Source organism: Drosophila obscura, unplaced genomic scaffold, assembly GCF_018151105.1.
Source record: "Drosophila obscura isolate BZ-5 IFL unplaced genomic scaffold, ASM1815110v1 contig_187, whole genome shotgun sequence".
NCBI classification, from domain to species: Eukaryota; Metazoa; Arthropoda; class Insecta; order Diptera; family Drosophilidae; genus Drosophila; species Drosophila obscura.
The window spans coordinates 243447-257276 of NW_024542775.1; the positions used below are offsets into that span (position 1 = coordinate 243447).

A 13830-nucleotide genomic window follows, 5' to 3' on the forward strand; every position below is an offset into this window, starting at 1 on the left:
GGAAGTAAAAATGTGTAAATGTGCTTTTAAAATCTTAAATACAGAATTAACAAATATCTAACAGCTTCTTTAGTTAATACTATGTGAATTCTTATATTTACATACCCGTACATACATACATACATATGTATATGTATTTACACAAGCATAGACTAATTAAGTAAACATTTACATATGCATGTTTCCGCAAATATTGCTTGTGCTGAGAATGTATTTATGTATAGAAACTAAGTCAATGGATATGGATGTGCGCAAGAAGCGAGTACATTACATTTATGTATATGTTATCTTGGCGCAAATACAAATTATAACTAAGGCATAGTACAATTATAATTATAACCAGCATTGCTAGAGCCATACTAAAGGCATACAGCCATAAATATACACAAACTATAAAACTATACCATTCAAATAAGACCTAAATGCTTGATTTGTATACCCTCGCAAAGAATGTAACATTAATAAACAAGCCTTGATAAACAGTAACCACATTCTGTCTCGAATGCATAGAAGGAGGTTTCTCCGTCCCCATAAATTAAGGTTCATTTTATTACGAAATGCTGCGGTGGAAATCAAAGTCCAAATTACTTTAATCATAATTTATGGCAACCACTATATCTTTTGTTAACGTTATCCATATATATTTGAAATAAAATAATAAATAGATTAGGAAACATATCGATAAATATAGAAACTTCATTAAATTTTCATATAATAAACATTGAAATTAGTTTAAATAATATTGTATTTATCTTTATACTGACCATACCATATAACCGAATAATTTAAGCATAATATTCTTTACAAAAAGCATTTATTTATTATTTATTGTCATTCAAACAAAACTTATATTTTTTGTAAATTGTTATTCGTTAAATAAAAATTTAATTTTAGAGTTGTGTTTAAATAGTTCGTGCTGTGTTATGACGACATATAAAGTGGAGTTGTAATGTGAAGTCTTTTCAATTCAATGGACAAAGGCTAGCGAACAAATTCTTGTCTATTTGTTCTATACTCACTTATGATTGGAAAATATAATTGAAATTAACTTTCTACTATATTTCAATAGCCACAAAGAGAGACGCTTGATTTTAACTAATTGTTTGCGACGAAGAGAATGGTTACCGAACCATTTTAATTCGATTCTATTTATTATCGAGTTTCATCAACAGCCGAACCGTTGGGTTGCTTTAAAAACTTTCACTTGTTCTGAACGCTATTTAACAGAAATATTGCACTGGCTCTTTTTTTCGTCTTAAGAAACTGGAAAGCTCGGGTTTTTTTTTTTTTTTTTGATGCAGAACATTGTTTTCTTTCGTCAAATATTTAATTTAATAAAAAAAAGTTTGATAAAACTTTATTTAACATGTGTTTAATAACTCTTTCATCAGAATTTACACATGCTTCACTCACAGCATTATCAGAAATATGAAATATATATATATTCATACACAAGTATTAAGGCAGCTTGAGAGCTTAATATTCGTCCATGCACATTATATATGTATCTGTATTGTAACGCAGCTCTTTAAAAATGCTTCATGTTTATCTAATGTAAGTACAGATATTTTTGAAATAGCTAATATAATCCAATGAAACGTCTAAAAAGTTTACACTTATTCACAGGTTCAATAGGTTCACAAACATCTGTACAAATTGACGCTTATTAACTACACAACAATATAATAAAAAAAAATATTAAATAATATCACACACGAATATTAGTTACATATAAATCCTATGAAATAAAATCGCCACTGATTGGTAAGAAGATTTGTATGAAACAGGCAATTTTATTCAAAATGTTATCAAATATATATAAATAGATATTTATATATAAGAACATACGTGCATATTTACTAAAAATACCTATATATAAAACTGAAATCAATAAAATCCATAAATTCATTACACAAAGGGTTTCATGACAGGAATGGAAAATGTTCCAGTTGGCCCTATCAATGCTATGCGTACATAAAAAATCAAAGAAGATCAGCTCGCCAAAACACTAGAAAACGAACCGGCATATGATTCGCGGTACACGTGTCGAAACACTACACTACCCGAAACCACAACTGCTGGTTATATTGCAAGGGTAATTTTTGTACTTCGTTTATCCTCTTTCCGCCTATTTGATTTGAATTCAAGAATATTTTATCTGTTTCCATACCGCACCGTCCACGGGAGCGCTTTGCCGGGGAGATTGGTCACCGGAAATAGTTTTCTTCATTTTGGCTATAATAACTCGATCTGATCCAGATTCGTTAATCTGGTTGACATGATTGATTCTTCTCTAATTTCTAGTATTGTTAAAATTGTATGTTCCAGCTTAAAGCCACAAGTCAACTATTAATTAAACCTTATAAAATCGAACTCTTTTCCAGCGTACGGTAGTTAATGTACTCTTTTAAATTTTTTGCTTGCCTCTGCCTGCGGTCTTTTTGTCATATATTGTCGATATACCCTTCCGCGACTCTCGTCATCTGACGAGTGACCCGAGGGACGCTGGACCTGATAGAATGAGAGAGGAGAGATAAGTGAAAAAAGGAACAGAAATAACAACGATAACAACGTTCCCGTTGTGAGCCGCGTCTAAAGCCGCGTCTCTACTTTCATACCTGGTACTCAGTCTGTCAGATTTAAGAATATTTTATCTGTTTCCATTTTTCTGCTATTGTATTTAATTCCGCTACATCTATTTCCCTTTCTCTCTCTTCTCACACATACACGTCGTTCTGGCTCGACTGGGCACACACGACGGTTAAACTGCGTGTAATGAGAAGCGCATAGAAAGCGCTTGAATTTACTACATAAAATACTGATTGTGGGTAAAAAGTGATTGTATAAGTCATGGCTAGACTAAAGTCACAGCTATATTATTATTACAATTTTATTTACATGGCCGTTCTTTCGTTTCGTGGTGTGCCGCTTTAATTCCTATTACGTTTAGCGTCAGCATTTAAGATAAGTCAGATAAGTCAAAAAATTGTATTACAAAAAATTTAATCGCCTTCTTAATGAAAGAATTTTGCCAGTTGTAATACAGACAATTAAAATATAAAATTTATTACAAAAAATGTATACAAGATGGGAAAACTATGAATGCTTTGAAATGGTTGCTGAGCAGTTATTTATGGGAATTGCATAGATCGGTTATACCCACGTGACCCACGTGACAGTGGGACTAGGAACTGGCAATAAAAAAATACAATTAAAGGGACAGGAAGTGCCGCAGAAGCCCTTACCGTAAATATAAATATGTGCAAGATTTGTGCAAGCAACTTATTGGGTTTAATATCATTTAAATTAATTGACATGTAAACATGTACCTATCCGTATGACCGTCTTTTCACTAAACCAAAAATTTCAATATTAGTCTACGCCTTTTTCCATTGCTGCTTACCCCCAGTGAGACTCGTAGCCGATATTAACGTTAGAACCTAGTTTTGCTAGTAAAGGTCGTAGTACGATAACGGAAAGGTCTTTAGTTGGACAACAGATATTGATCATAAGACCACTGTAGCTTAAATATATTTGTTTCCAGCATTTTTGTATGTTCCTTACCATAATAAGTAACATTTTTACTTGTTTTCATAGTTTTATTTTCAATTAACACACATACAATTATTTGTAAATATCTTTAATTTTGGTTTGTGCTTTCTTATAAGTAATTGGAGTTACCTATTATAAATATAGTACTAATTTTAAATACAAGTACGAGTAAAACTTCGATTTCGATATCCATTCGAGTATTTCAAAACAGTACAAATGCTTTATATATTAGCAAAACATAAAATACATACAAATAAAATAATTTTAAGTTTAAACATAATTTCACCATGCTTTCAATTCTGTTTTCATGGGTAGCATAGTGCATATAAATCAAATTAATTTTACAGTGTACGTTTCGCACACATGCATACATTTAAAAATACATGAAACTTTTGAGCGTGAACCAAATGTATGGATCCGAAGCATGCGCTTCTTAAACTTATTTTATGTTCTCGGCTCGTAGTAATAAATCTTTATTGGGGTTTAGTGCATACTATACGCTAAGATACGCTATTTATAATTATCAACGTCAATTCCCCTTGATTCATACACGCTTATGTACAATTTATACATAAATATGTCCTTAGGTTTTCAGATCTTTCCGAACTAAATATTTTGAAAGTTTTTAAAAAACTTGCATGATTTTTGGTTAAGTTGTTCCTTATTGAACATTTTGGTTTCTTCGGTTTTTAGGCTTACGTATTAGGTGAACTACTAACTTACGTTTAGACCAGTCCTTGTTTGTTCTTTAAAAAAAATACCTAGATTGCAAGCCTTGCACGTGAAAGGTCGAATCGAACAATAAATGCAAATTTGTATATCGGAGCGCTCACATTAATTATAGCCTTTTACATACAAAACAATTTAAATGTGTTTTTTTATTTATGTACATACGTACTAAATATTGCAAGGACCCTCTGTTATAACTCATTGAACGGCTAGCGATTACAAATAAAAAATATAAAATGTACGAAAACCATGTAGAAGAGAATCCGATCTATAGTCGCATTCAATCAATAACTACATACTTTAGAAGAGGTATTTTTTAGATTGGGGATTACACAAGGAATATGTCTGATGTTTCAGACTTTGTGCATGCACTACCAGTTGGCGACGCAGCTGATGCTAAAGAATTGGCCCGCGTTGCAGCTAATGGAGAACGCAGGTCCTGGCTCAATGCTGACTGTGGCTGCCCACTTTCGTAGTAGTAGGATGAGTCTGAAATATATTATAACATTAATACGAGAAGGAACGTGTGAGTCGCTTCTAAAGACGCGACTCTACTTATACCCGTACTCAGTCAGTATTTACATTTTTGAGCATATGATTTTTTAGAATTTTAGAATTAAAAAAAATATTTTACATTTTACATTTTTTTGCTACATCTGTTATCTACATCTACATATATCATGTATATTATACATCTAACATGTATATTATACATCTAACATGTATATTATACATGTACCAATTAGATTCTACATCTCCTCCTCCATTTAGCTCGCAGAGTGTGCGAGCGAAAAGGAAAATGAATTGCGTGGTCGTTGGCAGGGGAAGCAACTAAAAATTAAAATCTTCATTCGGGCTATAATCTGATCTGATTCAGATTCGGCAGTCTGGTAGATATGGTCATTCTCTACGATAATGCGCTTTTAGTTTTATCGTATCTTTAAAAGTGTGCCTGCCACAGATTTTCGTCTTTTGTGGGGGCGGAAGGGGGTGGGGCGAAATTTTGAAATACACTTGTAGCAGGGTGATATCACATGAGTCTGGAAACAATATTTGGTTCCTCTAGCTTTTATAGTCTCTGAGATCCAGGCGTCATACGATGTCATATGATGTCAAACAAGACGGACGGATGGACAGACGGACAGGCAGACATGGCTCTATCGACTCGACTATTGATGCTGATCAAGAATATATATACTTTATGGGGTCGGAAACGTTTCCTTCTCTGCGTTACACACATCCACTTTTACCACAAATCTAATATACCCCTTAACTCTTTTTTGAGTACGGGTATAATAATCACACAGAATTCACAGACAGACTTCATTAAAATGTGATTATTTACTTACTTACTAAGCCGCCGCTCGCTCCGTAGCCATAGGAACCATAAGCACCTCCATATTGTGTGTAAGCTGAACTATAGGCATATTCTGAACCTGGCACAACTGAGCTACAACCTGTAAACATAAATATTATTAAAAGCCATGCGGTGGTACATATGATGTTTAATTTGGATCAACAAAAACTATACAAATAAAAAATTAAATATACAACAATGGTTGTTAAACCGAAAATCAAAATTATACCTTTACAGATCGAAAATAATTAGATTGGAACGTAGAAAGTCAAGAAGAACATTTATAAATATATACGAATGTTTGTGGATAAGCGAAGGGCATGGGATGGAAAGGATGGACGAAAAACATGTAAACATATTTACGCATACAGTTAATTAAAGCAATTTACATTTATTCATCAAGGGTCGCCTAAGAAAGAGAAGGTACAGAGTTCAAATCCTCGTAGAGTCGAATGTTATTTTATGGGTATTTTGAACTTTGTCAATTATATTAAGTTACAAGGAAACGCTAAAAAATTGAAGATAATGCTAATTTAATATCTTAGATACTCGTTATCTTGCAATAGGTTCCTAGATCCAAACAGAATAGTACTAGTATTTCACTGTACTGTTACCGTCACCAGTATTGTGCGAGAGACAAACGTGCTGAAAAGAGAGCTTGTTTTTGTGGCTCTTCCCGTGCAGATGTGAGGCGTATGCAAAAAGGTAGACATTTTTTTTTGGTTTGCAACTTGCCTGTAGAGTAGTGATTAAAACTTGGCAGTACTGTAGGTGTAGCGTAAATGCCTACATTACTACATACATTTGTTTGAACATCTGAACGATCGTCAGCAGCGCTGACATTTAGCGAAGAAGGGCCTCCGCTCGGCTGAAGGAGTATTAGAGATGAGGTATGTGTATTGGTATTGGCAATCGGGCTGCCGTTGCTTGTTATTAGTTGCTGTTCTGTTATATGGTGCAGATTTGCTAAGGGTAAATGGTTATTCTGCTCCAAATTTCGTTTTTCAGATTCCATGTTCTTATCAGATCTGCTGGCATTCTCCTCCCTGTCCCTGCTGTCGCTTCGAACCACTGGCTCCTTTATTAGTAATGTACTGTTTATATTACTTTCGGTGTGGTTTTGCTCATTTCGCACAGTTCTTGGACATATGCTGGTCGAACCGGATCTTCCCGAAACTGCAATGACACCATGTCCCGCTGGTGAGTTTGCGCCATTATCCAAGCTTGTTATTGACGGATAGCTTCCGTTTTCAAAGGCTATTGCGGCTATATACATGGTAATAATTTTAAATCAGTTTGAAAATACTTGGCTTTGCGAGTATTATAACCTTAGGGGAATACTAGCATATATAGTATCTACACAAAAAAATCCGTTTATAATACCGTTGATACATTTATAAACGAGAAGGAACGTGCGAGTCGCTTCTGGGGACGCGACTCTACTTATACCCGTACTCAGTCAGTATATACATTTTTGATCTTATGATTTTTAAGAATTTAAAAAAAAAAAAAATTTACATTTTACATTTTTTTGCTACATCTGATATCTACATCTACATCTACAATGTATATTCTACATCTAACATGTAGATTGTACAATGTACATGCTCCATTTAGATTCTACATCTCCTCCGCTAGGGGTTGCTCGCGCACTGAACGCGGCAGAGTGTGCGAGCGAGAAGGAAAATGAGTTTCGTTGTCGTCGTCGGGAGGGGGGACAGGGGAAGCAACTGAAAATTAATTTCTTCATTCTGGCTATAATTATGATCCGATCTGATTCAGATTCGGCAGTCTGGTAGGTATGGGCATTCTCTACGATACTGCGTTTTTAGTTTTATCGTATCTTTAAAAATGTGCCTGCCACAGATTTTCGTCCTTTGTGGGGGCGGAAGGGGGCGGGGCGAAATTTTGAAATACACTTGTAGCAGTGTGATATCACATGAGTGTGGAAACCAAATTTGGTTGCCCTAGCTCTTATAGTCTCTGAGATCTAGGCGCTCAACAAGACGGACAGACAGACAGACGGACAGACGGACAGACGGACAGACAGACATGGCTCTATCGACTCGGCTATTGATGCTGATCAAGAATATATATACTTTATGGGGTCGGAAACGTTTCCTTCTCTGCGTTACACACATCCACTTTTACCACAAATCTAATATACCCCTTAACTCTTTTTTGAGTACGGGTATAAAAATTTAACAGAGTAAAGCTTCAAAGCTTTTGGCTACATTCGCGCACAACAGTGCGTTCTTCTTAAAACCATAATTATCATGTTATAACCGTTTTAACTTTATCTATCCTTACCTGCGTAGAAAGGTGCGATTGACTGTTCCTGTACTGTATTTGAACTAATCTTCATGTCATGCATACTTATGGGGACTAGTGGAGTAAGCGAACTGCTGCCTGCATCGGCCAAGTTTATAAAGAATAGGTAAGAACGTACACGTAAACGTAAATAAAATATTAAATAAAAACACATCAAAATAAAAGGAATTACTAATCGACATTTTAAACAACTACTTATCGAAAATGTTTTTCTTAGTAGGTTTACTTACCGATTGATGGACCGATAGTCTGTGTATACAGGGAGCCTTGAGCCTGCGACATTGTGGCTATACTATCGTATAGCATTGACGTATCATTGCCAGTTGGGGCCGCTCCTGACCCTGATATCGTGCTGGTTGAAAACCCGTTTGATGGTTCATAGTATGAGGGAGCATTGGTACCGCTGCCGGTTGTTAAATTTCCTAGCTCGGAAAGCAGTTTGTGTTCATCTTTAATGCACCATTTCCCTGACCATATCTTAAAAGAAATCGTATAATTAACCAGTCGCCACAAAAATAATAAATTCATGAGTTTCCGCCAAGCTCACCACCAAATAACGAATATATATCTATATACTATCGGGCAAGGCCCCTGCGCCCTCGCTTCGCTCGAGCCCCGGGTTGGCCCCGGTTCGCACGCTTCACTCACTCCGCCTAATTAACACTTCATAATTTTGCATTGATACTGAAATGGATGACAAACTACGAATTGCTTAGGAAACAAAAAAATTGATACCATTGGTGACTTTGATACTGTCATCCGTTTAATGTTATTATAAGTAGTTATTAGTGCAGGAGTGACATTCGGCACGATTTTTTATTTTCTGTGCCTCTTCTTTTTCTTTTTTCTTTCTTCTCTTTGAAAACAAGGATGGCTTCAGAGAACGAAGCAATCCTTATTATTGATAAATATTTACGCGATTATATACTTGATTGCAGCAAACTCGTTTCGATCGGATCATTATTATAGCCAGAATGAAAAAACAATATTGACGTGAACATCTGGCTCTCTAACTCAATTAATGCTAGAAATGAAAAATGCCAGTGCACCGTCGAAAAAATTATGCAACATTAATGCGACATCGTATATTAAGCATATTAAGTAGGCCTGTGCACGTTTGTTTGTGAATTTTGCTTATTTTCTTATTGTGCTAAAGTGAAAAATTCCAAAGGGATTTAAAGGTATCTCAAAAAATGTTAGAACTGGGCTTGCTGGTGGAACATCTATATCAACCCGAATAAATGTGCAATAGTTACCCACACGCTCAGCAAGAATACGTGACCTGAAGTCTTCCTGCATGGTACGCTAATTAATCAGTGCAAGGAGTACAAATACCTTGGCGTCACTCCAGACCCACGTCTTACATAAAAAAAACCATGCTAAGAACGTCAGGGGCAATTTTTGGAGCATGCCACAAAAAAAAGAAGCAATAATCTTGAGTTAATCGCCAACACAAACGGATTATAAGATTATATGCAATTTCCAATAGTTTATTGGAAGTAATCCAACGTGGAAAGAGATAACATCTTTACACGTATTCGGTCAAAAAAAATGTTGGATGTATTCAGTTGAATGGCAAAAGCGAGAATTACTTCGTGCACATATTTTAGTTAGTTGACAAAATACGCCCTGAGGAAATAAATAGTGTAATTTAAGCGGAAATTCCAGATCCGCTTACTGATCAGCTACTGTTCGATATAGTTACAAAAACTATCGAAATATTATGTTTTTTATGGATATTAAAAAAATGATACAAATTTAAAACAAAACTAATTTTTTAATTAACAAAAATAAAAAACTTTAGAAGACCTGGGGGTTGTCGAACGAGCAGAGCGAGTGAGCAGGGGCCTTTCACCCTAGTATATATATATAATAAGACGCACTAGGATCGGCAGGCCTGAATATCACTATTCAAAATTATTGTTAAAAAACTCCCCAAATTAAACTAGGCTTTAAAAGTAGGTAATAATAGTAAGTTATAAATAAAACAAGTTATAACGTTGTGAGTCGCGACGCATCGTCTTGACTCTATTAATACACGGTGCTCAGTCAGAATTTATGTATGTATGTACGTAAGCTAGGACATGAAGCAGACCGCAAATCTATATATATTTTTCATTCACCTGTCATGACAGTGGATGGGATAAGTATAAAGAGAGAGTGAGTTTCTAAGTCATGTTCTTGCAGCTCGTCTATCCACATCCCATCTAATCAGCAATATTCTAGCTGTTTCCATACCGTCCTTGGAATATCTCTCTCTTTCTTTATTTCACAATTTGGCTAGAAAATATGTTATTATACCAGGTACTTGAGGAGTTAAGGGGTATATTCGATTTCTGGTCGAAGTGAATGTGTTTAAAGCACAGAAGGAACATAGCGTATGTGTTCTTATGATTTATTACCTTATACATTAATCGTGCACTTCGTGCATCCTATTTGTAGGTAATGTCAAATGGCACATATGTATGTATATATACCGCACATTCCGTAACATCTTTCTCACTCTCTCATTTAAACTCTCCTGTGATAAATTTGATTTTAGAAAATACGGTGGACGGTGGTTGATATATGTACATATGTACCCATATATATGTATTTAAGCGTTGAAAGTGCTTCCTTATAAGCTATGTATATAAAGATATGTCCACAATTAGAATACAATGCAGGGGTATTATAACAATATTTTTAACAGTGACGCAGAGGCAAAAACTATAAAAAAAAACACCCTTTTCTTTTCTGATACGATAATACAAGTACATGTACATCACGGATAGAGAAACCTTTACATACAATCCGGTACTAAAGTAAACCCGAAAAAAATGTATAAAAATGAACGAAAAAAACTTACATTTGGGTAAATTGGATCTCCACTGTATCCCAAGCGTTGCCGCTTAGCTTCATCGTCTGAATGTATGTTTGTGTCACGGTTCTCATCTAAAAGTTGGTGAAAAATGTTCAGTTAATTTAATTAGTGTAACTGCTGATATCAATATTTTGTCAAGCTCTTTTGTTCATAGATGGTGAGTGTCACGTGCCGCTTAAGTGCATTTATGAGTAAGAGCCAAGTCGCCTGTAGCAGGCGTGTTTATTTGAACACCCTTCTTAGCCATACAATTCTTGAAGGCTCTACTATGGTATCCATTATTATAATGACGTTAAATGTAGAAACAGTAAGTAATAAGTAATGAGTCAGAGCAAGCACTTTTTAAGATTTGTTCAGAGGTATTGGCATAGTATTTACATTCATATGGTCATGCTTAGATATGTACATATTTATGTACATTGCCTGCACTAAAAATAATCTTATAAAATTTTAAGCTAAACTTCATTATAGATAGCATTGACATTGAATTTCAACGTATTTAAAATTTGTTGGTTATATTTTCAATATAACTTCAAATACTTTAAATAGTTCGCACCTGTTGACTTCCACTGAGATTTTTTTATATTTTTACTACACATCTACATAACTTGAAAAACTCAAGTGTAACATAGCAAGATCTCCGCTTTCCACACATGTAGATACATACATATGTTTAATTCGTATGTTCCCATTTCTATGCCCAAACTAGTTACAGCCCACTTTCCATCCCCCAATGAATCCATTTCACCAGCAGCAGGTCACTCGCCAGTTGTGAATCAGATTTATCTTACAAAATTTTCCGCAAATAAGGGCTACATTAGTATTGGAATAGTAGCAAGGGTGGTATTATATCAAAGGGAATTGACAACCAATTTTGGAGAAGCTGGAGAGTATTTGAAGCTATAGCAGTGAGTTGATATAAGATTTCGGTCATTGCCTTTTTATTACCCATATAGTGAGAAAAAGATGACCTGACCTGACGACGAGGGATTCATCTGATAACCCCTATCCAAACAGGCAATCCAATCTGCAATTTTTTAGAAAAACGCATGCCAAACTGAGGATGGTTTGAGGGCCGCAGTCGCAATCAAAACCGGATGTTTTTTTTTTTGCCGGCTGCGATTGTTATCGCTTATGTTGCTGCTTCATCGAGGGTGCAAATGCCATAACCATTAATGCGTAGTTATTGAAAACGACAAGTGCTTGCTGGGACTTTGCTTATTTGAACAGCACGGTATTCTTATTACATAATGCTATGCCCTATCCTATTTCAAATCCGAAACATTTTCTGCTGTGCTTTTCCTACCACCGCCACACAATTAAGATATTATCTTTTTATACAGCTCAAAATGTGGTTTGAAGATAGCCGTGATACGACCACAAAACACTTTCCGCTAATGTTACGCACTCAAAGTCTCTTCTCGTCTCTTCCCTTCCCACAAAGGTACATGTATATATGGGTCCTGACACATGCAAATTAGTTGTGTCCGGTACATAATACAAAATTAAAATAGAATACTTCTTTACTTCGCCACTTGTTTCACTTCATTTATATAACAGCCATGCAAGCCGTAGGTGAACGGTGAACAAGCAAATCTATATTAATCAACCAATTGATATTAGAACACAACTAAAATAAATAATTATTAAAAAACGAATTATTACTAAATTTAATTTTTGTTTGCTTGTATGTGCATATACATTTCTACACGGATTCGGTGTCAAAGCAGTATGCTAAGAAAACCCGATGCTAAACCCTTATACATGCATATGTATCTCTGAGATCTTGGCGTCAAGCAAGACTGGTAGGGGGACAAGACTATATTGTCTCAGCTATTGATGCTGTTCAAAAATATATATATAATACATGGACGGAGCGGAATGCGGAACGGAAGCGACCTAATGCATATACTTTCACATTATTTCTAACAGAGGAGAAAAAAATCGAAGTTTCATTATCTGATAGATGACTGGTAGAATAAAAACAATTAACTATTTCCATAGCAGCCAAAATACGGGAGCAACAGGCGAAGAAGAAATCTCCGATGTTACGAAATAATAAAGGAATACAAATTATATTGCATACACATGTTCTTATGTTATACATATTTGGCAATATCACAACTCATCATTGGAAAAAATGCATATTTACATATGTAATAAAAACAAGACGTACCATGGGCCTCGATTCTTTTACGTTTAAAGCCAGGATCTGCTGTATTATTATTATTATTGTTGTTGGTGCTGTTGTTGTTGTTGTTGTTGTTGTTCTGAGAATGATGTCCATGCTGTATACCGAGAATTCCATTTATGCTATATCCAGTCGTGCGGTGCTCAGGCCCAGAGCTGACATTCCCATTGCTTGTGCCATTACTATTATTATTCAAGTGACCGATTTGATCTTGGACGGAGTCGGCGGCTGACGTCGGTATTGGGGGGTGAGTAATTACTGCTGATGCCACAGCTGATGTTGTGGTGTTTGCGGAATTAGTGCTGCTGCTGGTCCCAACGCCAGATGCCTGCGGATCGCTATTTGCACCTGTACTACTATCAAGGCTCTCTGTGGCATTATGTCCGCCACTGAGATTTTGCTGCATATGGTGCTGCTGATGATGATGGACATGCTTTGCCTTTTCGGCTGCCTTGTTTCTTACAATTCTGAAAAAACATCAAAATAAAAATTTAAAAAGGAAAATTTTGTTGTGTCTTTATATTATCTGCAAGCAGAGCCCACAATTGTTATTTTTTAATCATCAATTGGGTAATTAAATAGACTACACACACATATACATACATAAATGTACATATGTTGAACAATGGTCTACCCAGGATTTCAGGAAGGAGCACTAGGAAATGTGTTCCTTCGTAAATTAAATATTAGATATGTGTGTTGGCCGTCATTTATTATATTCAGTAACTTATTTAATATAATGTTATTAAATTATGAGTTTTCTGGGCTTTTACAGAACTCCTCAAAGACGTGTTCTTGTCTGTATGC

General features: G+C 35.3%; 1 protein-coding gene across 10 annotated transcripts in view; it reads right to left on the bottom strand.

Moving 5' to 3' along the window:
- Positions 1-3581: 3581 nt before the first annotated feature.
- The window catches only part of LOC111070758 (paired box protein Pax-2a), a 30380-nt gene continuing 20131 nt past the window's right edge, over positions 3582-13830 (bottom strand). For 6 of the 10 annotated variants that reach the window (XM_022361594.2, XM_022361593.2, XM_022361592.2 and 3 more), the window contains 7 exons: positions 13009-13490; positions 10818-10903; positions 8200-8446; positions 7949-8047; positions 6374-6904; positions 5631-5738; positions 3583-4770 (listed from right to left, as the gene is read on the bottom strand). In XM_022361594.2, the coding sequence (XP_022217286.1) occupies positions 4610-4770; positions 5631-5738; positions 6374-6904; positions 7949-8047; positions 8200-8446; positions 10818-10903; positions 13009-13490 (1714 nt within the window). In that variant the 3' untranslated portion in view covers positions 3583-4609. Of the gene's footprint in view, positions 4771-5630; positions 5739-6373; positions 6905-7948; positions 8048-8199; positions 8447-10817; positions 10904-13008; positions 13491-13830 lie in introns of all 10 variants that reach the window. The other 4 variants (XM_022361597.2, XM_022361598.2, XM_022361595.2 and 1 more) reach the window with 3 other exon arrangements.